Source organism: Sparus aurata, chromosome 11 (assembly GCF_900880675.1).
Source record: "Sparus aurata chromosome 11, fSpaAur1.1, whole genome shotgun sequence".
Classification (NCBI taxonomy): Eukaryota; Metazoa; Chordata; class Actinopteri; order Spariformes; family Sparidae; genus Sparus; species Sparus aurata.
This window is the reverse complement of record NC_044197.1, coordinates 6,117,902-6,144,566: the sequence shown is the minus strand read 5'-3', so window position 1 is coordinate 6,144,566 and position 26,665 is coordinate 6,117,902. Positions and strand designations below refer to the sequence as shown.

The window sequence follows — 26,665 nt, the reverse complement described above, 5'->3', positions numbered from 1 at the left end:
TGAACAAGAGCAGAAAACACATTTCCCCTTCAGATCCTTGACTTCTGCCCCTTAAAATCCAATCCAATTTTAACCATTAATGGCAGAGTAATACAATCTGTATTCTTTAAATTAGCGCAAAAGTTGGCTACAAGTTTTACTTCTGTTTTCCCCCATTTTTCCTGTGCGTCATAAACATGTTGGAAAACCAAGGTCCAAGGTAACAAAAACAGATGTTATGTCTGCAAAGACATTTTACCTGGGAATTTTTGCCCATTTCTTCTTTTTCTGCTTTTAACAGAGGACATTTGTAGAACCATTACAAAACATTAAAAGTAACAAATTAAAAATTATCCAAAAAAAACCATTTATGAATGGTTGGCAGGCAACCTCAAGTGCTCAGAAGCTGCCAAAACATCCTGAGAACAAAACTGAGAGAGCAGATTCAGAAATGAAAAAGAGCATGATCGGGATTTCATACAAAAAAAAGCTGATCTGTGTCTGTGCACTCTCAAAGGTTGACTTGCAGACTGAGCAGCGCTTTTAATTTGTTTTGTCATCAAAACTCTTTAATCGTAATCGACCCTGAGTCTTTTTTTTTTTAGGACATCTTGTCCATTTTTCAACCGGAGGTGATAAGAAGCATGTTTGAAGAGTAGACGGCTGCAATCCAAAAGACTAACTGTAAATATATCTAAATAAGTTGTCTTCTACAGAGACTTACAGTAACTTTACGTTGAACTTAATGCAGATCGCTGCACTTACAGTAAGACATGACATTTGGTGCTAACTCCTTTAGCCCAGTGGTTCCCAACCTTTTTTCATTGAAGCCCCCCTTGCCTGTGTCCAAGACAAGCCAGGCCCCCCCAACCCATATACACTAAAAGAATAAAGTGGTTAGTTACAAACTTTTATTTGCAAAAATAAACAACAGCTATATTCTCCTAGTTTTACAATGTATATAGATACATTTCTTCCTTTTTGTGTCATCAGGTGTATCACACACACACACACACACACACACACACACACACACACACACACACACACACACGACCAGAATAGGCCTACCTCATAGGGGTGTTGGTAATAAATAGCTTAATGAATTTAAATGTGGACCAAGAAATATGTTTCAATTTGGATTATAGAGAGTTTTGATTGGGTGTGTTACTGGGATTTTATACAGTCCAGGGTATAATTGGCCATTTTGACTATTTTTGATTTTACCATTATATTTCACCTTAAAAACTATTTACCTTGCCTTGTTTGGTGTCATTATTTTCAGCACAACTTCACATGTGTGACAGTTATTTTTTCATTTTGACACACATCTCTCAACTCTCTCACCGTCACTGTCGGTCCTTCCACAACTTCCTCCTGTCCCCCAGCAACCAAATCACGTGTCTTGCCATGTAATTTTGTGATTGGCTGGTGTGGTGCCTTTTTCCACCAATAGGAACGAGTTTTGTTGCTCGCAAACGTTTCCTGCTTGCCGACACTTTCGTGAGAGAAGTCCGTTTTGACCGTCTCTTCCTGCACCAAACGCGCAGCAAACGTGACGGTAATGTTAACGAAAAAGCGTGCCGTACATTATTTATCATAAGTCCGATTTTACTTGGCCTATCAACACAATTTAAAAACTGGTACACAGCTTGAAGGCTGCTCCAACACATAAGTCGGACCGAGACTCTCTGAGGCTCCATCTTGCTGCTACGTCATCTTAAATAGGTCACGTGATTTTGACGTGCCGGCGCGTCAATCGACCTCAGAGGGTTGCACAAATATAACTTTAACCTCACAACCTCAGAACAGACAAAGTTGTGCGCCCCCCTGCGATCTCTGGCGCCCCCCCCAGGTTGGGAACCACTGCTTTAGCCCATCCAAGTTGAGTTAGCCTTCTCGTAAGAGGGTGAAGCCTGTTTGCAATGAAATATTTCACATTTATTTAACCAGCAATGGGCAATAATTTTCGTTTGACACCAGTAATATTTCTCTCGATCGCACAATAGTTTGCTTGTCGGTAAAAAGGGGTATTATTATTATTAATCCAAAGCTTAACATTAACGCTGAGGTCACGGCTCAAATCTAAACCAACCATCTGCTGTAATCACTAACTGTCTACGGTGAGGACATTCCTGCCCAACAGAGCACATTTCACAGCGTCATATAATTAAGACTATGATTACATCACATTCTTAGTAAATGTTTTTCCAGGTCTTTGCACTCCCGCTCTTGTCTGTCAGTCTACATTTGTGTGCAGTCACTGGAGTGTGTTTAATTCTCTTAATCTGTGTGATCGTAGAAGCAGCGTGTGTGACAACGTTTGACGCGTTGCAAAACACACAATTTCACGACATTGTATGATTGCTTAACTCTTCCTCATGCTGAGTCGTCAGGATGAGGTCACTTTGAAATTCCCCTATAAGTTTTGCAAGCGTCATATTTGTTATGTTTTGGTGGTGAAACAAGTTAATCAGCACAAGCAGACTGACATCTGAACCTGAAAGACGTAGTTAGATACGCTTTATATCTGATAGCTGGTCAGTCCTGTGTGTCAGTTGTGAGTGTTATATTCTGTGGAACCTCACAAATCACACATGGATGACACCTGAAGCCTAATGCCAGTAAATCTTTTCAGCGTGATGACTGATCGACCGCACGATGAATCTCACCCCACTGTCAGTCCTTTTTAAGAGATTAACGGTTGATTGTCTCTCCTGTGAGTCTCGCAGGACACACCTCCACCTGGATTAGTCATCCAACAATAAAATCAAGTCGGAATTTCAACATATATAATCTGACACATGCAAGTCTCGGTTCACACTCAGTCACTTCAGTTTTATGTGCTGAGAAATGTGATTTTCAAACTTTCCCTGGTGCGTGGGTTCCTCTGTTTGATTGGGATGTTGTAATGTAAGAAAAAGCTGCTGATGAGGTTTTCAGTCTTTCAACACTTTGAGCGCCTAATTGCGATGGGGTTGTAGCAATCACCTCAAATAATTCAGAACGTCAATAAATGAAACCACGACTATGTGCACTCCACTCCACGAGAAGTAAGCATGAAATAAAGTTTTTTTTTAAAAACTGATTCTTTTGAAGGAGACATATTTTGCTCATTTCAGGTTCAACTTTTTTGAATAGGTTTACATGTTTAATGTTCAAGAAACACAGCAGCACTGTATTCCCTCTCTGTCTGTTTAAAGTAATCTAATCTGATTGAGCCTATTGCACACTGATGCTGTAATACCACTGATGTACACTGGGTGCACAGTTAGTGACGCGTTCACCCAGCAGTGGTTGGTCGGCCGGAGAGAGCAGCTGGTTCGCATCATAATGACCGGAATAAGTTAACCTATTTTTACACAATGAATAAGTATGTAAATAACATTACTTTTATAGCAACCATTTTGTTTTTCTGTAAATAGTAAATGTTATGATCATGCAGTGTTGTTATTGAGGCGTGGCAAAGCTGCCATCTGATATCACACAGGTGATAACAGATCTCTCCGAAGCAGTGAGGTCCTGCATTTTCCGCTTCCGGAAATCTTCTAGATTACCACTTTGAGATCCTGTCTCTTTAAGCGCCCCCTCCTGATTACCCAGTCTGCTCTGATTGGTCAGCCCACACACGCCTGAGCCAGCACTGCTCACCATGTCTACGGTCGGCTTTGTTGTGCTTTCAGCTTCCAGTTAGCTTCACTAACACTGTGAATATGGGCATAAATAATGCAAATGTGTGACATGGTGACATAGTGTGATGTCACTAAGTCACAGGATTGAAGGCGGGGCTACTGACAAGGCCTTTCAGGAACAGTGCTTTCTGTTGGAGGTTGGCGCAGACTTTTTAAAAAATGTTTCAAGACCTTCGACATACACAAGAACAAATAATACAACACGCTAAAGGAAAGGAAAAAAATACTTAAATTGAATAATCATTAATAGATGCACTTACGTCGCAGAGAGTGGCGAACTTGTCACTGATGTTCCTCACGGGGTGGTAGGTGAAGGTGGTGAAGGGGTAGTCAGTGGCGAAGGGGTTCCACCTGGAGATGAAGGAGGGCTCTCTCAGCCGGTCCCAGAACACCCTCACCCCCTCCCCCTCTCTCCTAAACACACAGCGAGACAGCACAGATGATGACAAAGAGACTCTCCCCGCCAGTGACACATTCGACTCAACCATGTGACAAAGCTTCAGTTCGTGTTGTCACCAGATCAATAACATTACTCACTGCTTTCTACAAAAAAGATCTGTTTGTTTTCCGTTGAGGATTAGACACAAAACACTGAATATAAATGCTTTCTCTGCCCCGGGCCACATTCAGAATAGCAACAACATATGGGCTGTCAGTTATAAGTGACAATTATGTGGCACAGAGTTGTTTTCACACACGGCTTTTATCCCAGGAATAAAAGTAGGGAGTAATTCTAATGGTGCTAAAAAGAAAAAAAACAAACTTTGGCTGTGTAGTTGCCGTGTTCTCGCTTCATACTGCCGCTCGGGCGCTTTTGCGTACTTTACAGAAATTGTGTGCACAAATAAAAATGTTTAGAAACCTCCTGATGAGATAAAATCGCACTAATCCGTCCTCAAGGCAAATATTTGATGCACGGGCAATTTCACATTGACCAGGCTTAGAAGTAATCTACAGCGTGCTCATCATTGTCATTTGAAAGTAAATACCACAGCTTTTTAATGAAAATGCCTCAGGGACAGATCGTTCCTCCGCCTGATGAAACCTCAGAAGGCCGAGAGCTAACACACCTCCTAACACTTGCAGATCCCACCTTGGAAATGATGTTGGTCTTGATCAACATGCTGTGAAGAGCTTCACAAGTCTCTTTTTTACTGTATGTCCATCAAATGGGATCTGGGGCTCTAAGAGTGTGATGTGTGGGGGGATACAGTGTCTTTGTTTCTGTCAAAAAGATACAGGGTAAGAGAGAGTTCACGACACCCTCCTCCACATCTCTGATTGGGCAAACCTTCCAGTAGAATACTTAAATAGAGCTCAGATAAAATGTACTAAAGTTGTGAGGATGTGCTGCTTTTCTTTGTCTTAATTTCTAGGAAGCTTAAAACATCCATCAAGTTTGCATCACACTCCTCTTAACAGCGTTGGACTTGCAGTGGAAAGTCAAAAAATAAGAATCAAAACAGACGAGCAAAACATGCAGGAGATATCTTCTTCTTTTTTTTTTCAGCATGCATTTCATATCGTTCCACCTTATCAAAAGCTGGTGTTTATGTTACCCACAATGCGACACAACCGCAGACAGTTCAGTTGGTGGTTTGGGTGTGTTAAACTAGACGTGACCTCGGCCGGATCAGGGCAGAGGCATTCTTGGCACTCCAGCCACTAGGGGGCGCAGACAGATGGGAAAAGAAAAATCAACTACCTACAATAAATAATGTTTAAAAAAGATTTTTAATCTAAAACTTTATTTCAGTGTTTGTGTATTTATTTCATTCATTTATTTATTTTTTGAAACTTGCAGAACATTTGAATCAATGTGTGTAAAAAGTATTTTAGTGGTTTCACCTCACGAAAAGTCAGGAGAAATCTGTAAATATACACATTCTTAATAAGTAAAGACACATTAAAATCCAAAACATCCAAACATTAAAAAATCCAATCGGCCCATAGTGTAAACTGTTTGTTTAATCCGGCCCTGGTAGCTGCAAATGTAATGTCGAGTTGCTAGCCTGAAGTAGCCAGAGATGAGAAGCGGGCTACAGAGGTGAGGTCGGCAGATGTGTCTCATTTTCAAACAGATGCACGACTACGACCTGACATATGTTTTGAATAGGTATACGTAGCCTAAAGTTAGCTATGATCTGTTTTGTCCGACATGCCCCTCTCACAAATGATGCAGAACATGTTGTCTACGACACTGACGAGCGCTGTGACTCCCTGAAAAGTTGGTAATATTTTAACCTTTTTTGAATGTCCAAAAATCGCAAGAAAAAAGCAGCACGGTGCGCAACAGAGGAGCGCACGCCAGGCGTTCCCTTCAATTGGAAAACAATTATCAAGTTGGCAAGAAGCACATGTTGGCGTACGTAAACCCTGGACCCAACCCATGCTGGCTCAAAGGACATTATCATGCAGCGTCCTCTGGAACCACAGAAGGCTTCAGATAACTTTTTTACATATGTGGTATACTCCCGACATCCTGTAAGCTTCAGTGTGTTGACATTTGTGAAGGGTTGGGTCATTTTGGCCACTATTACAAACAATTCCATACGTCTGCCTGACAAGCGTTTGTGAATCCCAGAGGACTTAAAAAGAACTGAAGGTGGAATCACTCACATCACCAACCCTTTCTCTTTGTAGCTTTGAAGCTCCGTGACCTGTTTAAAAAAGCAGGTAAACAACTCGAGGATAAACCCTGATTCAAAACCGTAGCCAGAAAAACCTGCTGTAACAGGTTCAACTCCTTAGTGCCACATAATTACACTCATAGTACAACAACACTGTTGACTACTGTTACTGTACTTTAATTAACCCACAAAACAAGAAGAAGTCAGGTGGAAATAATTTATATCCGTGCATATTTCGTAAAACATACAATCAGTGGTTGAATTGACACATTTTGACACCATGAGGGATTTTTCACATTTGATGTGTCATTTCATTTATTTATTTTTTCTTTTATTAGAAGAAGCAAAAAATTAGCGACAAGAACAATAAATGTCCACACAGCGCCTGAACACAAACACAGGTTCAGCATCAGAGACGCCTGTAAAGATTTCATCATCTCCTTAGGCAATTGTGCACTGTTGAAACATCTCTGCTGTTTTTTTTATGTTCTGCAAGTCATTTGCCTGCTGCATACTTTTAACACTGTGAATAAAGTATTCACAAAAGCCCCACAAATCAGTCTTTGCTGACTCTGTAACCTGTGCACTTGATGTGCGGATGTGCAAACACTTTGGTTTATTTTGCGCTCAATACTGTGCGAAGACGTTGCAGACAGCTTTCAAGAGGCAACTTGCTAAACAATTTAGCACATAAAAAACATGCAAACAGTGCTCAAAGTACAGCTTGTTATGGCAATCAAACAACCTGTTGTGGGTTTTTTGTGATTCTGTCAACAGCTGTAACTACTGATGGTGGTATTAGCCCCCGTCTGTGGTGTCTGTAATGAACCTGCTGCTTCGCAAAAAAGTAACAAAGGAAGAAAATAAATGGGGATGGAGGCGATTTCCCAACAGTGTTCTGATTGCCTTAATGATCTGTCATACTGATGTGTTCATTTAGCCACACATCTTGTGCAAGAGCACTTCCTGCCAAACAGAATTAAACACCTGAGGCTAAACAATAGCGGTGTAGCTGTTGATATGACACGGTCCCAGGGAGCGGCTGCATCATAATGCAATCATCGAGCTCTGTTTACACAAGTACTTTCAAAATGACAATGCTGCTGCTGAACATTGTGTGCCTCCTCCAGAGCTGATGCTGTGCGGGGAGAAAAGGGGGAAGAAAGAAAAAGAAGAAAAAAAAAAACCTGGTACAAAAGCAAAGCCCGGGCTAAAAGACTGATTATATTTCAGCAAAAGCGAGCGAGGACGGTGGGTTTACATTTGTACACATTGCCCTTTGTAAGAACACACAGCTATTGCCCTCGTATAAATGGGGATATAAAAAAGCTTTGGCAAATTCCACAGGTAAGCTATCACTGGGAGAGGGACCAGCCCAAACAGGCAGAGCAGGGCTGGGCTTTCCAGCCAGAGGCCTTGGAAGACTTCGCTGTGTTTATGTGGCAGAGCTTGGGTTTGGACTTTCACTGCACCTCACTTCGCTACAGTCCCAAAGCACAGAGGAGGTGAAAGCATGCGTCGACGTTGCCATTCATGAGTTTCTCAACAAGACACGGTTTGTGTTAAAGGAAAATTCTCAAAACAGGTTTGTAAACAAGAAGGAAAGAGGTCAAACTGAAGGGATCCACCCTCTATTGACCTTCCCAGTGGAGTTCCACTTAATCCACAGTGTTTATACAAAATGCACACACGCATAAGAGAAACACTGTATTCTGAGCTTAAGGGCAAGTGACGAAAAATTCCTCCATGGGCTTCAGGCGCTTCATAAGTCAACACACAAGATAAATATCAAGCCAAGCTCCAGTTGTCATGGCAAGTGTCCCACATTGTCTCAGAGTGAACAAACAAATCTGGTCCGATTGCTCAAGAGAGCCTGCAGGTTTGTCAGCCATCCATACATGTATCCATCCAGCATGTTTTCATGCAACATGTGAAAGGAGTCAAAAGACAGGAAACGGGTGGAAAAGAAAAACAAAAACACAAAGAATCGAGCTTACCTTTTCAACACAATTTCACTACACTATTCAAGCCTCAAATGGATATTTACATTATTAATGATAAAGCTGCTCATGCAACCTCCGAGGCCTTAAACATACAGCCCTGTGACTGTTGATGCAAAAGCTGTGATATCATAGCTGCAGGCTGTTGGCAAAGATATTTCCACCTTGATAAAGCGGAGTCCACAAGCTGAAAGCTGCTCCCAAGGTGTGCGAACTCAGAGCAGCATGCCCAAAACATTATACGTCTTTTGGTGTTTATCAATTTATGCCGTACACCCGGGGAGCAGCCTGAGTGCAGACTCTGCTCCTGATCTCTGCTTTGTATCTGTGTTGTTGTTTTTTTTAATTCTGCGCAGGGTTCAAACAGAACTCATGCTACAGGTACAATACAATATCTGGAAATAAACTGTTATAGTTATATAAAGGACTCAGTTGTGAATTTGTTTTTACTATCAAGGCTGTACATAATTGCATGCAGTTTATGTGCTGGATGTCCTACTTATGACAGTGCAGCTGAGGTCGATTAACTGGAGTCAAGGAAGCAGCAAGTGTGAAATTTCCCCATCAGTGTTGCAACTTTAACTTGGAGGCCTTATGAACTGTTGCAACAAACCCTTGTAAGTAGGAGGGGTTTTAAAGGATTTTATAAAATAACAACTTAAAGATATGACATGTAAGGGTTTTGGATTGAAATCTCTAAAATCAGCCAACAACAATTGTATTATATATTTTGTTGAGTTGTGTTACATTATCCAAAATGTGTCCAATAATGTTCAAACCCAGAAGAATCCACAAAGTTTACTCGAGGTAACGCTGTGTTTCATTAGGTCACCTGTCACCAGATTGGACTAAACATAACACAGACAGAACTAAAACATTATCTCGCCTGCGAACATTTGTGCCTGAGTCCCACCAGACAGATTTTCTTCATTATTGGTGAGTATTTCATGTTGTATTTACCTGCAGAGAAGCGAATCTGACCACCGGCTCATTTGTGGTTACATGCGTTACTTGCAGGAGTGTTTATCTGCCTTAAAAAGCAAGATTAATTTATTGCACATTAACTGCAATGATGTGCAGAATGTGTCTTTGTGTTTTCATTTAGGTCTATCACTAAACTCAGCACTCACCAGATACTCTTTCTGTTTTCTTTCCCTCTCGTCTCCGTAACGTTAAAGTACATTTTGTCTCAGACTTCTAATGGTAACAAACACCCAACAATGGGGGTCACCTCAGCATGTTGCTGCTGCTGCAGTCAGGCTGATAAATAGGAGTGAAGATAACCCAGGTTTTAAATCTCAAGAGTTGAAAAAGTAATCTGTCATGTAGACATGGCTCTATAAATCACAGCTTTTTCGTTGATGTATAATGTATAATGTTACCTCTCCTAACCTGCCTTATAATGAAGTTTCTCTATCACACGTACCAAGAAAAACAGATGTATGATATTTCTTGAGATTCTTGCAGGAGCTTTCCAAAGTTACGAAATATACCCCTGATGACGTCAAATTGAGGTCATCAGGGGTACATGGGCTTGGTTTGAGATTTTTATCAGAATTCTTGCATTACGAATTGGAGGTATAGAGTTGCAAAGACGTGGCCTGTAGGAGCCGGGGGGGTCTAACTGAGTTGCATTATGGGAAATGACGGATGCAGCGTGCGTTCGGAGTTTAATCTAGAAAGATCTATGATCTCAGCCTCTGCTACACAAACTTTTTTAATCATTTAAAAAAATAAATCTGATGCTCAACTTTAGGAAAGTGCAACACTAAATTGCTGGAGTTATGGAGTGGAGCCATGCGAGCAAAATATATATTTTTTTTTAAACCTTGGAAAATGCTACACAAGCTGCTTTCTTCTGAACTAACAGAAGCTCACCCAGAAGCTGCAGATGACAGAGCAGTAACTGAGATGAGACAATAGCAAGGTTTGTATAAACTGTATGGTGCAACTTGCAACTAAAACACAAGTATTACAAAATCCTCTTCACACTCTTGCAACTGATTTACCTATAAACCTTCCTCTGAGATACTGCCCTTGAACCGTGATCCCTAAAAGTTTTACCTCAGTAAAAGAAAGTGATTCAGTACCTTTCGATTGTGATTTTAATGAATCACAAGTTTGCATATTTTGATCTGGTTATAGAGTGTTAGTCATCATATTTGGGAAATCGCTGGTGTGTGTGCATTTCCTTCTTACTGGCAAAGGGAAGAAAAAATGCTTCCCTCAACATTTAAGCGCAGATTTTTTATCATTAAACTTGCCTGCTTCATATCACAACACACATGGCTCTGACTAAATTACCATCTGATGAGCTATCCCACAGCACATTACGCTGATGACATCTTAAATAGAGGCTATGTACTGACTGCCCTCTGCTATCTGAACGTGTAAGCTGCTGTGCTTTGAATAGGTGTGGTCAGAGTCCCTGCAGAATGACAGCAAGATGATTAAAAAAGAGGCCGGGTCAAACTACAAATTTAACGCCTTTTTGATCTGTTATTAAAAACAAATGTAAGAAAAAAGAAAAAAGAAAAAGGCCTCTTGTGTCAGCATGTGAGGAGGAAATTCTAGTTAATAAAGCTGTTTTAAGTAGTTGATGGTGGGGGCTAAATAAGGCATCATCCCTCTGAAGCCTCATCCAGAGAAGAATCCCACATCTGATCAGTTGAGAAACAGAAGCAGGCAGTGCTGGGATTATTTCCAACCTTCATAAATATATAGTATATATTTCCTCCGACTGTTACTGAAGCAACCTCTAGTGGGGCTGCTTTAAACCTCCACACCCAACTCTTTCAGACAGGAATAAAAAAAAAAAAAAAATAGATGATGTGCAGGGTAATTAGTTTGTCTAGACAGTTTGGAAAGAAGGCACTTAAAACACATCTTTCCCAACAGATACAGAATATACTCTGCTTTTTCTTCATGGGCTCACCTAGAGAAAACAAAATCATCAGGACTAAAAATACTGACACTCCCTCAACACTTTCTACTGGCATCATCAAGGTTTCGGGGAGCCTGATGGAGCCCAGACGAGGGTAGTGGCGCCAAACAAGATGCTCCGTCGAGGGGGGTTTGATACTCTTTGTTCGGAAGCTGATGGTCTGGGATTGCAGGGTCAAACGTTCATTAATGGTGTTTTCTGCCTCATTTGAGAACATTCATTGTATTATATTATATTAATATCCTTAAGAAGCTGAGTTGCAAAGGTTTGAACAATGACATCCAAACAGCTTAATTTTATTGATGACCTGTGATGTGATTTGATGGCTTCTTGCAACCAACTACTGAAAAGAAATGACTTCAAAATAAGCTAAAAACATGTAAATAATACGTGGAATACCTCAATCAGGGTTGCTGTAGTGAAATGTGATGCAGCCCGTGCAGTAGAGGGGCTTTGGAGAACAGCGTTGATTCACACTAGCAGCTGCAGAGTCATCCATGACAACATCAAACAGATGAGGAAATGTGATGTGGCGTGCTCCTGACTTGAACCGTTTCTACTGAGGGTGCACACTGACATCAAGTGGTCAGACGGACTGTCAGCTGTAGAGACGTCAGCTGTATTCTCACACTCACGCTGACTGTGAACAGCGATACCTCAAGAGTATCAGTCAAGTGTTGTTAATGTGACTGATGAGGAAGCAGCTGAATCATGTTGACATGTTGGTTTACATCAGCATATATGTAGTTATATGTATTTGCTTACCGTGAGCCGCGATACGTTAGGCAATAAGTTGCATTCCATCACTGTCTGAGCTTTATGATGTGTCAGAGCTGAAGACTTCTTCGGTGTCTTTTCTTTGCTTTCCCTGACACGTCTGTTTGAGTCTTATCACAGCCAATATCACTTTTAACGCCAAACAACAGACATATACAGTAAAATATACCAAACACCTAAAGTAACTTGTTTGACATTTAAGGGAATGTGCTCAGTTTATTGCTTGCTGTAATTTAGATGAGAAGCCCTTCAGTTTGTGTGTTAAAGCAGCTACTTGAAACTTTACGTTTTTTAGTGTTCAATTATTAATTTTGTATTATGAAAGAAATATGCCTATGCTCTGTTTGATATTAGGCACAAAACACTTGGCTAAGGTTAAGAAAAGGAACTTGGTCCCGGATAACAAGCTGGAAATTGTCTTGACGTCTCCTGAAACAATATCAGGTTTTGCTGCCACTAACACGGCTTTGTAAGTGTAAAAAATGTCCGGTTGTTTCGGGCTTACAAATGTTTAAACACCGTCTTGAACAGTGGTCTCTGGCTTGGCAGACAAATTTATACATGAGTGCCCCCAGAAACTTTTTTAAATGGGGGGCCAGTGTTAGGCTGAGGATGTAAATAACCCATTCACCTTATTACAAGACACTGTACCATCAACACGATTTTGAAGTCGACATTTAAAGGTAAAAAAAGTTACATAATGTTGCTTTAATGCAGCGGATGAATAAATTTAGAAGCCCGACTTGTACTTCTAGTCACTCACACTGGTTTTGTGATCGGGAAACAAAGTTTTGTGTACTGTAAAAGCCGGTAGGGAGGATTCGGTTTCATACATACATGAACTTCACTGATCAGCTTCTGCCAAAAATAAGACGGAATGACCTAGACGCGAAAAGAAGACACTTCCTGGGGGAGAAACAGAGTGGAAGACAAGGAGAAAGAGGGAGAAAGCTGTGAAGATGAAGACAGAGAGACGAAATGTTTGAGGCTCGAGTCTTTCTTATTTGAAACCGTCTCTTTACTGTTGGACTCCCGGGTGGCTTTCACGAGCGTTTTATGTATAATTCAACGTAATGTGCAGAGATAAAGCCTCCAATAAAGGCAGTGCTCTCTAAGCTCTTCACAGCACATTACGTTTTATTCATCAAATTAGTTTTAGTTGGTTTGGTATCCCCTGAGCCGTCTTTTAAAAGGTTTAGATGAAAGGACTACATTAATTTTGCCACTAATCAGTTAAGCGACAGCTCCAAGTGACAGCTCTGCACTCCTTACCCCCGAAAAAAAACCTCTCCACACATTCGTCTCTCCCTCTGCCACGCCTGTTTCCTTCATGTGTCCCTGGTTGCTCCCTGCACCGATCCCCTCCTCACCACACAGCCGTCTGATGCTGCCCTCCTCATCATGTCACTCTTTTTACACTGACAACTCAAATCACCGTCGATACTTTTTAGTAAATCATGCAAACTCTTTCCATCTTTGAAATTCATTAAAAAAAGGCTGCGTGTTACATTTTTCATCACGTCTTCAAAATTGATGCAAAAACTTGAGAATGTGTTGTGTGATACGTTTCGCTGAAAGAAGTTATGAAACGATTACAAACCAGCAGGAAATGTGACACCGCACGCGGTCGAGCATTTAACAGGGCGAACGTTAGAAAACACAGCTGATAATTAAGGCTGCTGTAATTCTCCAAGATGGGCTTTTATTTTTTAAAGCAACAACACGCCACGCAGAGCAACTTTAAAGTAGATTTACTGGAAATGACTAAAACTGACAGGACGTCAGAGATCCAAATCTCTCTTTACAACACCATCCTGTTCTTCACACCAATCCAGTGTCAAGAAATATGTTGATTTTAATGGTGCAAAATGTATTCTTCTGTTTAAAAAAAATAATAATTGGTGGCTGCATGTCACCAGGGTAACTGCTAATTGCTGGTAACTGTAGCTGTGTTTAGCCTGTTAGCTTAGGGGCCGTCCGCACAGACGAAAACAATCTTTTTTTCCTCCGTCTTCCTCGGCATCGTTTCAAGAATATTTGCATCCATACAGATCCACTGAAAACGTCCGAAAACGCTGTAGTTCATATACCAGGCCTCTAGGGGGCGCTTGACATTCACCAAAACGGAGAAGAAGAGACAGAGCATGCGCATTAAGCTTGTGCGCTGTAAACAAACAGACAGTAGACGGAGAAACCCAACACAACAAGAAGAAGATGAAAATGCCTACTGCAAGGAAACCAGAATTTTTCATGTGGACCGATAATGAGGTGACAAGGCGAGTAGGTTGCAAGAAAGGCTAAATATGTTCTGTGGCACAAACACAAGCAGGTAGTCTGCCATTTTTGTTGTTGTTATGAGACGTAGCGGGGTTCAGAGGCAAGAGGTCGAAGGGTGGGGCGATGGCGTCATCGTTTTGGAAAGTCTGCGGATTCGCCATCCACACGAAAATGGAAGGGCTGCGTTTTCTGATTTTTCCTCCCTGAGACCCGTTTTCAAAAAAGTGCGTTTTCAGGATCCGTGTGGACGGTCAATGGCCAAAACGATGCAATACATGTGCGTTTTTGCAAAAGAGCGTTTTCGTCTGGACCGCCCCTTTAGTTAGCCATACAGCTTGCATTTTAGACCAGGAGCTCGGGGATGGGTGGGAGTGTTAATGTGGACAAAACTAGCACGGGAGCTTTGGGCTGGTTGGTTAGCATGCTGACTGTTTGTAGCCATCTCTGTAACACAATACATAGTGATTATCATGTCAAAACTGCTAGTAAGTCACATTCACACACTAACCGGCTGGCCCCGGTCCATTTCGGTGTTCACCTGGTGCTTTAAAGTCACTAACTGCAGCCTATTAGTATGAATTTGACCTCAGGCCAGTTCTAACATATTGCCTCTTTTAAGTTGAAGCGTCAGAAGTTTTACTTGACACTAACCTTCTGAGGTTAAAGCTGCAGGTTTTATGGGTTTTAGGTTCAAGTAGAATCAAGGTGTAGTGAGGGCACTTACCGCAGCAGGGAGCGCTTGGGGAAGCTGAAGGCTCCATAGGAGATGCGGTCCACGAAGTTCAGGGCTATCCTCTGTATGAAGTCGACGCTGAACATCACAAAGTCGTACTTGCAGACCAGGAGAGAGCTGTCTGTGATGAGAACAATACGCTCTTTCTCGTTGTTCCAGTGATCCACCCTGAAACAACCAGACACAAGAATCACTCCTTGGTATCTTGATTTTAAATTTGATGCAAACAGAATTTATCGGTTAACTCGACTCTGAACAAAAAGGTGTGTGATTTTCAACAGTGTTATCTGTATGTACAATGACAGAAGGATGAATGGAAAGCAGATGACAGGAAGAAAAAAATACTTTCCTACGTGTGACATGTCTGATCCATTTGACCCCTTTATGTCTTCATCTATACAGTGTGTAAGAAGCAGCACTAGTATAAAAACAGCTCTGCAATAAATCCTCCCTCACAAAGGTAAATGTTGACGTGCTGGGGAAATAAATGGACGGGTAATAAATGGGTGCAATTAATCAACATGTAAGTGCAGATTAGAGGGTTTCCCATTTCCCAACCGTTCTATCTTGTGCCCCCTAAAAGCACTGTCCACTTGAGATCCTTCATCACTGGTTGCATATGTTACGTAACCGGTTCTTTTCTTTTGTAGCGAAACAAACAATGATCCAGTGATTCACAAGGAAGAGATATAAAATAAAGATTAAAGGAACGTCTGAGAGACAAATATTATTTCTTCTGCTTTCCTTTGCTATAAATCATCAGTGGTTCACAGCCTCGGGGTCACAATATTCCTTTTTATACTAATTGTGTTAAATCCGTTTTAATAAATGATTACATCGCACATACATGTGGTGAACCCCGTCTGTGGGCGTAACCTTGAGTTTTTTTCATGCACGCCTCCAGACAGCTAATCACCAGCACTACGAGATCTTGGCACAGTGAGGATGATGCATGTGTATGGCTCACTGATGCTGATGAGATTTACTCTTTAGGTACTGAAATTTGGTATCAAGCGACGAAACATATTCGACAGTATTGGGGCGATTGGGTAAGTGCCGTTAAAGTATCAAAGTTCAACATCCATCCCTTCATGACGTGATTTTCTGAACTTACCAAACTTGTTTTAACACTTGACTTTATCCACGTAGTCAGAACATCCACATTGATATCAAGGTATTAAAAAAATTGAATAAATATTATGATATTGGATTTTTGTCCTTATTGCTCAGCCCTATAAAAGCCTACAGGCAAACATAACATCAGAGCGTGTTTCACAATTGTAATGTATAAAGTATCAGTTTAAGTCAGATTAAAATCTGGGATAGGTGGAAATAGATTTAAAAAAATAATAATTCAATCCTGTTGGTTAAATCAAGCATTTATGACGTGCACTTAACATAAAGTAATTGAGATATTGTGTATTTCGATATAGCCTAAACTATTTTGAGACATACACCTATCTGCTTAAAGATAGATTAGAAGATTGATAACACTCTCATGTCTATATCCAACAAGCTGGGGTGAGCAGTCAGTTAGCTTAGCTTAGCATTAAGACTTGAAATATGGGCAGACAGAAAGCCTGACTATGTCCTAAAGTATAAGTGTCTATCAGCACCTCTAATGTTTTAATTCAATCTGTATAAAAACAAATTGGACGATTCTCTATCTACTGCACTGAGGTCAGATTACTTTTTGGCCAGGAACAGCTGCCGGTCGGACAGCCGTGCCTCGGTAGCTCCCTGTGGGGGTCACACTCCCTCTGTTGAGAACCGCCGCTGCAGAGGGTGATTTTAACTATGTGTTTTTGAGTCTTTTTTGTGAAGTGCACTTGTGATGTTAGTATTCTGTGGGAGGTTATCTGAAGTTAATACAAAAAACATGTATAGCAAAGCTGCTCAATTATGTACCGTAAAAGCCTCACAATTTCCAAAAATGCCCTCGGCAAAGATCATACAATATGCATGCAAGCAGCTCTAAGTTGCTAAACTTTAACCAACGGAAAAAAGAGAGGAAAAATCAAATTAACAGAAACACCTTAAAAGCAGCAACACACGTCGTCCATGTGTGTTCAAAAGTCTGTCCTGCTAACTGAAGTCACAAAAAGCATCATCTCACACACACTCTCTCCCACACCGCCCTGCACACAACTAATTCATGGTGGCATGGATTCTCTTGGAGTGGCTCTCTTCCTCACGGCCCGCTGAGCCGGGCTCATGTGGCCAACTCCGAGTGAAACACTCTTGATTGCTGCTGGCAGCCGGAGGCCAAAAAAGACAGTTCACTGAACAGCCACAGCATCATGGGAAAGGTGTGGGTGAAGAGCTTTGACTGTGCTAATGAAATGAGTTTATCTTGACTGGGCACGGGTACAGAGGTGTTACAGAGATCCAAGATCAGACTGTGGGTGTCTGACACGCTGCTGCCGCTCGGCGTGATACAACAACACAGTTCTAGTCAGCAAGAAGACAGCGGGGCCTGAACTGATGCACCTCTGGAGGACACTCCAGGACAATGAGGCCAACAAAGGATTCGTTTTTTGGGTTTTAGTTTTTAGACATTTTAGGAAACACATTATTCCCTTTGTTGCAGAGATGGAGGAGAGAAGATTGCAGCCCAGTTGTCAGAACAAATTTTCAGTTGTTAACGTCTCTGGAAACCACTGATGCGTTCACCTTTGTACGTGTCATAGGCTGTGCAACATACCGACACTTCCACAAACCACGTCATATCACATTCACATCACATGTTTATGATTTGACTTTCATGTTGGAAGGTGGAGGGGATGCTGCTGGAGCTACAGGTGAGAGGCCAGCAACAGCAGTTCAAGTCTCCGTTCAACATTTGTGTGAACAAGTGTGAAACCACCGAATAATTTCAATTTCCAGTCATGTCCGTGGCAAACGAAACAGATATCTTAGGCCAAAATATTATCTTTCCCAAACCTTATACCTTAACCTTTTTGTGCATAAACCCAACTATGAGCATAAGCAGCTTGTTGTCAAAACATTAAATTGAACCCAAACAAATGTAAAGTTACAACATGAGGAACAAAGAACATGAGGAACACCGTCGGCTGGTTTCTTTCTTTTCAGGTGAAACTGGTCCAGACGGATTGATGCTAACAGTAATAAGAGAGGGACTAGACTGTCTCTCTCTTCCTCCTGACAATCCCACCTTTCTGATGTGTTCCATAGTTCTATTTTTGCAGCTATGTTTCTATTAGGTTTAGTTTGTTTATATTGGGTCAGGGTAGAGGTTTAGCCCCAAGCCCGACGACCCCTGGTGGGTGATTCTTTGTGGTGGCCCTTCTTTGGTTTATTTTGGCTGACCCATCAATTCATTTTATTTGCTATTATTACTAGGGGTGTGCCAAAATATCGATACTACGATATATCGCGATATTTTGCCTTGAGGTACGTTATCGATACACTGGTGCCAAATATCGATATTTAATAATGTAAAAAATAATAATAATAAATACAAAAAAATTTTTTTTTGGCCCACCACCACCACCACCCCTCTTCGGAGGACAGCTTTATCTTTATTCAAACATAGGTATACAACCAAATAAAAAAAAAAAAAATGGTTTAAGTAGCTCTGAAACCCACACAAATAGATATTTAATGATAGTTGTAGTCAGTGTGTGTGTTAAGAAGAGTCACTGTGCAATATACTCTTTGTTTACTTGGCTGTAATTCATGTGAAATTGATTGACAATGTTTTGTAATTCCTGTGAAATGGATTCAGTACAGTCAATAAATTCAGAATTTCTTCAGTGACACAGATATCGTGATGTATCATGGATGAAATTTCTTGCAATATATCGATTATCGCAGAATCGCTGTATCGTGATATTATCGTTATCGTGAGCAAAATATCGTGATAGTATCGTATCGTGAGGTACCTGGTAATACCCAGCCCTAATTATTACTATTTGTGGTTTTAATCTGCTTGGTTTGCTGATTGATTAATAAACTTTACATTCTTGGCTTGTGAGTTATGTTAGACCTAATGTGGGTAAGTGTGTCATTAAGGGGTTGGACCAAAAATTGGGGGCTCGTCTGGGATTTGGACCCGGGACCTCTCCTGTAACAGAGGGCTTTTGAAACAAGGGAACAGGTGATCGACTGCTTTCTCATTGCCATCAGAGTTTGCCTTTCTATTTTTTCTGTTATGCCAGGTTCAACATCAGGCAGCACTAGAAAGCGGCCTGGAGTTGTGTGACATTGTAACATTTTTTCCTTTTCATTCTTCTTTTACTAAAGTCTTTCTTTCAAACTCAGTGCTGACTGAAACAATGCTCGAGAGCTGCCTGATCAAAGACAGATGGATAACTACACACCGTTGGCCTTAATCTCAATGCGCGTAATAGCTTCACACTGGAAATGAGGCGAAAAATGTGAGTGTCGACCCAGGTGTTGCGTTTCCATCACAGCCAATCAAAGCTGGAGCCGATAAAACACCTGCGACTGCTGCAGAGTCATCTGACGCGGGAGAGAATGCAGACTGTATTCATTGACAGTGAAGACAGAAGCCAGATGTTAGTGGGCGTTTGTACCGTGTGGAAGAAGTCTTAGTGTGGAAACAATCTTCTCATCTAATTCTCAGCAAGAAATGATTAAGAATATTTCCCAAACTTTGAGCTATTCCCTTCAACAAAGTATCAAATCATCCTCCAGTATGAAGTATCTTTGGTCACTTTTTATTTTCTCTTTAACAACTGTGGCTATTTTCATACTTGAAGACACTCTATTTTATTCATTTTACATAAATAAAACCACCTTCTCTAATTTCTCTTCTGAGATAAACAGAATCTCAGAAGAGAAATGAATCATGAATCACAGCAATAGAAATATCTGAAATTATTTCATTTTACTTCGAAAGAGTGTGACAATCACCAGCCGAGACAGATTTGAGGAATTTCTCATGTTTTTCTGTCTTTTGTCACCGGGCCTCCCTCGGGGTAAATTCTGCAGCAGTGTCACTGAATCACCGTACAATGCACTCTTTTTTGTTGCAATAAAAAATCCTACAGCGGCTCCTGTAGCGTGAATAACTGCAGGCCAAATGTAGGACAAACGTTAACGTGTGTCGGACAGAGCTGCATAAATGGGATGTATTATTCATTCTCACATGGCCAGCCTTTTAAATGTTTCCTGAAAGCTTTTTTTTCAGGAGTGATACAACCTGACAACTCGAAGTGCACTCGGTAAATGTCCTGCAGTCACTTCATTTTGTTTTGAGTTCGAGGCTGTTAGATCACTACCTCTGCACTGACTTCTGTGATATTGTTTGAGTTTGAGCTTTGATAAGGACATCGGTATTTGGGTTAACTACGCGCCAGTACTGTAACATCTGATATATGTGATAAATGACAAACAGCCACGTGTATAATCTAATGTAAGCGTTGGATTCATTCCCTGTGGGCAGCAGGTCATTTGCATTGACACAGTACATAATATTCAAATGATGGATTGTGAATGAGCAACACATGATACAGTGAACTTCACATCCTCACTGTCATGTGGAAACCTTGTAACCTTGTAACTCATCGCCCTTTAGCTGCTTTGGAGTTTGTTTTAGTGTGTTATGTTTAAAGCTGAACACTCCCAGTTTAATAGGGATAAAAAGTTCTCTGACAGTTGGCTGAGCTGATGAATGAAACCAGCAGATTACTAAATAATAAGAGTTGTTGTTGCAGCCCCAATGCAAGATGAAAGCTGATCTATTTACAGTGTATAGTCAAATGAATAACTGACAATGACATGAAGCAATAATCATATAAAACAAATTCTCAAATCATAAACAAACTTGCAGTATTAATTAGCTATTTACGTCTTCAGTCTTCATGGTCACTGAGTAAACACCATCTGCTGGAGCTTTATTTACAGCTGCTTAATAGTTATGATTGTTAACAAATACATTAATAATGAAAAGGGGAAAAAAGCGTCACATGTGCTACCAGCTGCATAACATTGCTTTAAAAAAACAATTTGTTTAGTGTCTAAACATTGCTTATAAATGAGGAACGGGGGTGGTGGGGTTACCCAAGTGTTACCAAAAATAATACAAGGTTTTCACTCGGCACACATTACACTGCATTGACAACAAGAACATGACACTGTGTGACAGAAAGGGGTATCATGAACTCACTCTGCCATCAGCCAAACGCTGTGAACGCTGCCATCTACTTCTTTATCCACCAGAGCTTCAACGTCTTTGAGGGCCTGATTCAGAGTGCCAGGCTGAGGAGACAGAAATGCACGGGTGTCACTTTCTAATTTTCCATTGTGACAATCACAATGTGTGCACAGAAAGCTTAAGGGGTAATCTTTGAGGCAGATACGCAGCTGGGACTGGTACTCCAACAAAATGTCAGCGCGCCTGTGTGTCAAACAAAATAACAATAAACAAAAACACGAAGCCTCTGCATATGACAATGACTGCAAATGAAGAAAGCTGAGCGTGCAGCTTCCCGTGTAAATCTGAGTAACTCAGGTATTTGAAGAAACGAGAGGAAGCTTCGGCACATATTACACGACACGTTCAAATTGTCAGCTACAAGCGTTTCTGTTTTCCAGTGCACTTCACACTCAGAGTGTCATTTTTTATAAGATGTGGTTCTATCCTTACACTTTGTGTTTTATTATTTCAATGCCAAGTTGGAGAACTTGAAAAGATTAGGAGTTCATACTGAGGACTCCACAGAGTCTGACCGTAATCTGAGGCTTGTGCGAGGCTGTGATCTGGCAACTTGTCAGTGCTCTCTTATAAACTAACTACATAATGGCAAGACTTCCTTTCAATTACCTCAATCTTATCTTCAGTATTTCTGCACGGCAACGTCTTGGTACTTAAGTGCCGACATACATGCAGTTACCGATATATAAACTAATATAAATTGAATGTATTGGTTTAGCCTTAATATAGAGTTGATCAACACCTCTCTGGCACCATCACAACAACCTCCTTTCTAAATTTTTGTCTCCCAAGAAGATGTATGGATTATATCACTGTATGAAAAAGAGTAAGTATTTAACACAGTGGTGGGGAAAGCAATACGATCCTTCAAAACAGTGCAAGCAGCAATACAGCAAAGTCAAAGGATTTATTTCCACCTCCTACATTCAAAATTGTATTTATAACAAAATTAAGAACAATATGAAGAACAAAAAATACTCAACTCATCCTTATACCAACAGTCTACATCTTGCAAGTCGGACTTTAATGAGAAAACCAACCCTGTTCTCTCATATAAAGGTGTCATAAACATATTAATGTAACCATAGACAAATGTACGTAGATGCTGCATTTACTCGCTGGTTCCGACATCGACGTCAACGCCATATTGGATGTGGCAGGTCTGCCATGTAAACAAATAAAAGTAGACGTGAAAACTGTGTGTTTTCTGAATAAAATCCACTAACTTTCACATTTAACTGATTTTGATGAATAGTTGTTAATCATGAATGACTGTCCCATTGAATCGTTCACTGAGACAAATGAACAAAGTCTGCAAATTAAAAAAGACACTGCAACTGGCAGCCAGTCAGCTTTCTTTTCTTTTGGCAGTGAAGTGATATACTCCGTGACAGAAAATTATCCACCTATTTATTGAATTCAGTAACATTTCATGGTAAAAAAAAAAAACCCTTGCAGGATGCTACTATTATAAATATGCAAGTAAACACATAATACAAGTCGGTTGTCAATGTTTTGTTTGATCAATATCATATGAGGACTAAGTGCATGACACATTTTGATCAGTTAAACAAGTGACAGGATTTCTGTTTCCTCTTAAAAATATGGGATGAAAAGTACTGGTATAATTTATACTAAACACAACAGACTGATTAAAAATTCAACATTACTGTATTTGTCCTGAGGGAAATTTAGAATGACATAAAGGCTGCCACATAAAAAATACATAAACTTGGTGCAGTAACAGACATGAGAGTCAGCATGTTTAAAGGACCACACCAGCATCCCTACATGTAAACGTTAGTGCTTTTTATTCAGATTTATTAGATGTATTTGTTTACATCGCTCACCAGGCTCCAGAATGAGCACCAGGCTCTGAAGCTAGTTTTCGTAGTGGCCAAACATCGTCATGTGATGCTTACATTGTGAAAGAAGCGTCTGTAAAAGAGTGGGTATTTTTGAGCGTCACAACCCCAGCGACATGAATCAATTGTCCAATAATCAGTCCAATAACATTTGGAAAGTCTAGAAAAGCCACACAATTACATTATTTTATCACCATTCGTTTTTTCTAATTATTATAATTTATTTATAATTAATTTTATTTTGTTTTTACTTCATTATCTTTTTTTTTTTTTATCTATCATTTTACGTCAAAGTCAAAAAGGCACTTCATGAACGGAAATCTCCATTCAAGTTAGCCAGCTGCTAAACCGGAAGTTAGCCGGCTCGGTCAGCGGAGGTCTCTAGCGCCAACTTTTTTAACGGCTGCGGTTCTAGAAGTTAATTTCCCAATCATTCACTCCATTGACGTTACATAAAATCCTTATATAAAAAGTTTTAAGCCTGGAACCAAGCCAATAAACTACAAGATGAATCGTGACCATAAAACATTTAATTCGGAGCTAAAGCTATTTACTTTTGCTTCGAAAAGAGTGTACAAGAGTGTGCACGTAATTATCTTAAGAGTAAAGGAACTACTCATCCCATAAACCATTGCGAATGTTACAGCGACGTCTCTGATTGGTGGAGCTCGCTGTCACCATGGAATGTTCACCAAAACCGCGAATTTCATGTTCGCTAGTTACTACTTAACTCTACAATCGTTTACCATAGAGCTACCATGATTTCATTTTTAGATGAGGAGAAGAGTGTCGAAAGGCGTGAAAATCCCTACAAGTCTCAGTGGTAGCAGTAACTAGTAAGCATGAAATTCACGGGTTCGGTAAACATTTCCATGGTAACAGCGAGCTCCACCAATCAGAGACGTCGCTGTTACACTATAGGATTGTGGGTGGTGTAGTACTTTTCCATGAAATCGCGAATAAAACATGTTTTTCTTAAAACAAGGTTGATATCATACGGACTTGTGGCTTCTACAGGATCATATACCATCGTTTCACATTCTCATAACTCGCAGTAAGACTACTTTGGATGGTTACGACATTATGGCCAATAATCAAAATGAATGGCACGTTCACTTCCGGAACCTCACTGTTGAGCTCTATGCGAAAGCTATCTCGAAGACAAGTCGAGTCATTCTGGCTTTATGCAAGCTGAGCAGCTTTCATATCAATTAATAGGACTTTGCCTCCATGGCTGCTGCCCAGGTATTATTATAAGGTCCCTGAGGCAAACATGCCAATCCAATATGGCGGACGCGATGACGTAACGGCACACAGTTGATGTGGCGTTTACGTAGACGTCCGTTAATTTGACATTACTGGTAACCAACTGACACTTGTAGCTAGCTTAAGAAGGCTAACACTGATTTCTTAAACTGGCAGAACTGGTTTGTTTCTCGAAGAAAGCAGGGCAGGACAAACTTCCAAGTTGTCGAATAGAAAGGTGAAATATTTTACCCTCAACACAAAGAACTTCCTGTGTTTAAACTGGTTCACAGGTGACTCCACGGAGATGTCGGTGTGCTGAGTTGGAGCCGCTCCCCCCTCCTCCGCTGCCGGCTCCTCTGTTTGGCCATTAGGTACCTCGAGGGGGCTGGTGGTGTGCAGGACCGGGACCGCTGCCGGCTCCTCAGTGTGAGCAGTTGGTACCTCGGCGGGGCTGGTGGTGTGCAGGACCGGGACCGCTGCCGGCTCCTCAGTGTGAGCAGTTGGTACCTCGGCGGGGACGGTGGTGGTGTGGAGGACAGGGGCCTCACCGCCCTCCTCTAGCTGTTCCTTTGTGCCCTCCTTGTGGGCAGCGGAGGGGGCCGCTCCGCTCTCCACTGCCCGCTCCTCTGTGCCCTCAGCGGGGGCAGCAGGCAGGGTGTCCTCCGGGCTGACCTGATGCTGCGGCTGCTGCTCCTCACCCGGGGCTCCTTCCTCCTCAGCTTCTAACATGATGTGGCTTCAAAAACACAAACAACGTGAACGTGTGGCAAAGTATAAAGTGAAGGAAACACTTACAGCTTGGCTCTGAGCCACACTACTGGTAACTTTCATTTCCCCCCTTAACTCAGCCCCACTTCGACCCCGACACCGATCTGCTCAACACATATTCACACCCACTCCCCGAAAAACTACAACACTTTATTTTAATACAACGAAGGAATATAATAAATAAGGTACGTACCGATTATAATCGAGGTCGCAGATAGCTTCAGGTTAGAGAGGAGCAACAGGTGCATAACTTCCTTGTTCCGTGTGTGAGAGTTGTTTTTACAGGGCGTTTACTGGAGCAGCAGGCAGAGCAGGCTGCGCGTTTTATCAACACACAAAAGGCCTTACATCATTCTGATCTGATTCACATGGAGAGATAACGAACATAAACCCAGAGGTCTTACTGTACGTGCTGCTGGTTTGGGACAGGTTTCATACTTTACTGAACGAAAATCACCTCAGTTTTACATTATGAGTGTGTGAGTGCTGTGAGTGACTCCATCCACTTATAACTCATTTGACTATATTTTCATCGTGATGGGGAACATTGTGTGACTTGTTATCACCTCCACCTGCCTCAGGATTCATGGCTGGATTAACCTGTTAGGCGCACATGGCCCAGAAAAAAAAATGCTATCATACAATGTATGCACAACAAAATGAAAGTTTGTAGTTCCTTCATGCTACACGAACATATATACAGTTACTTATTTACACACGTAAGTCTACATTAACACCTATAGACCCTCTTTATAATTCTGTAGTGCATCATCAGGAGGGTTGGAAACAGCTGCAGCAGGATGGTGGTGACAGTCGACAGGTTTTTCCTTGATAAAGCCAGAAAAAATGAAACAAAATGCACAAAAGATGGAGTGAAGTTTGAAGGAGCTGCACGTCCATTCTCAAGGATGGATAGATATTTACTTTTTGCCATGTAGACGTATCTGTTTGTGCATTTTGCTGACAGTAGGCCACATGGACTCAACATAATATGTGAATAAGAAGAATAAGAAGAAATAAACCTAAATTGAGGGTTTAAAAAAAGATGATCTCCTGTGTGTGTCTATGACATTAAATTAGGATGAAAAATAGTGTGTTCTTATGGCCAGTTTAAAGAAATATATTACTGTTATTTTAAGAAATGGAAACAGGTTAAGCTTTATTAATGAGCATTAGGTGCTTTTCACAAAGCAACTGATTCAACCAATGAAAAGGTTTTAGTGCTGTTTCTGTTACCTCTGCAGGGTTAGGGTTAGCTGTTTTACTCTTTAGCTGAGACCCAAAACGGAGCTTAAAGGAGAGTTAATACTGGACGTGGATGAGTAAATAAGTAATTGTTTGCCCACAAGTTATTCACAGTAGCTTTATAAGACAATAATGTGTCTTTTAGCGTAGTTTCCCAAAACTAAGGTGCCAAAAAATGCAGTTTGATACTATTCCATTTTTATTCCAAGGGCCACACAGAAGATGAGTGTTCTAGTAATCAAGACTCAATGACACTGGAAACAGTCCGTATTGATAGAATCAGAAACAAATCATGCTCTTAGGCC

At 41.0% G+C, this 26,665-nt stretch overlaps 1 protein-coding gene across 3 annotated transcripts in view; it reads right to left on the bottom strand.

The window, feature by feature from the left end:
- Positions 1–25,454, bottom strand: part of tprg1 (tumor protein p63 regulated 1) — a 29,065-nt gene extending 3,611 nt beyond the window's left edge. For 2 of the 3 annotated variants that reach the window (XR_003985984.1, XM_030433684.1), the window contains exons 1-5: positions 25,309–25,454; positions 24,597–25,083; positions 21,187–21,278; positions 15,024–15,200; positions 3,932–4,085 (exon numbers count right to left, since the gene is read on the bottom strand). Coding sequence is in view for 2 of the 3 variants with exons in the window: in XM_030433684.1 (XP_030289544.1) it covers positions 3,932–4,085; positions 15,024–15,200; positions 21,187–21,278; positions 24,597–25,076 (903 nt within the window). In the remaining variant the exon portion in view is untranslated. Of the gene's footprint in view, positions 1–3,931; positions 4,086–15,023; positions 15,201–21,186; positions 21,279–24,596; positions 25,208–25,308 lie in introns of those variants that run through there. The other variant, XM_030433685.1, reaches the window with a different exon arrangement.
- Between the last annotated feature and the right edge of the window lie 1,211 nt (positions 25,455–26,665).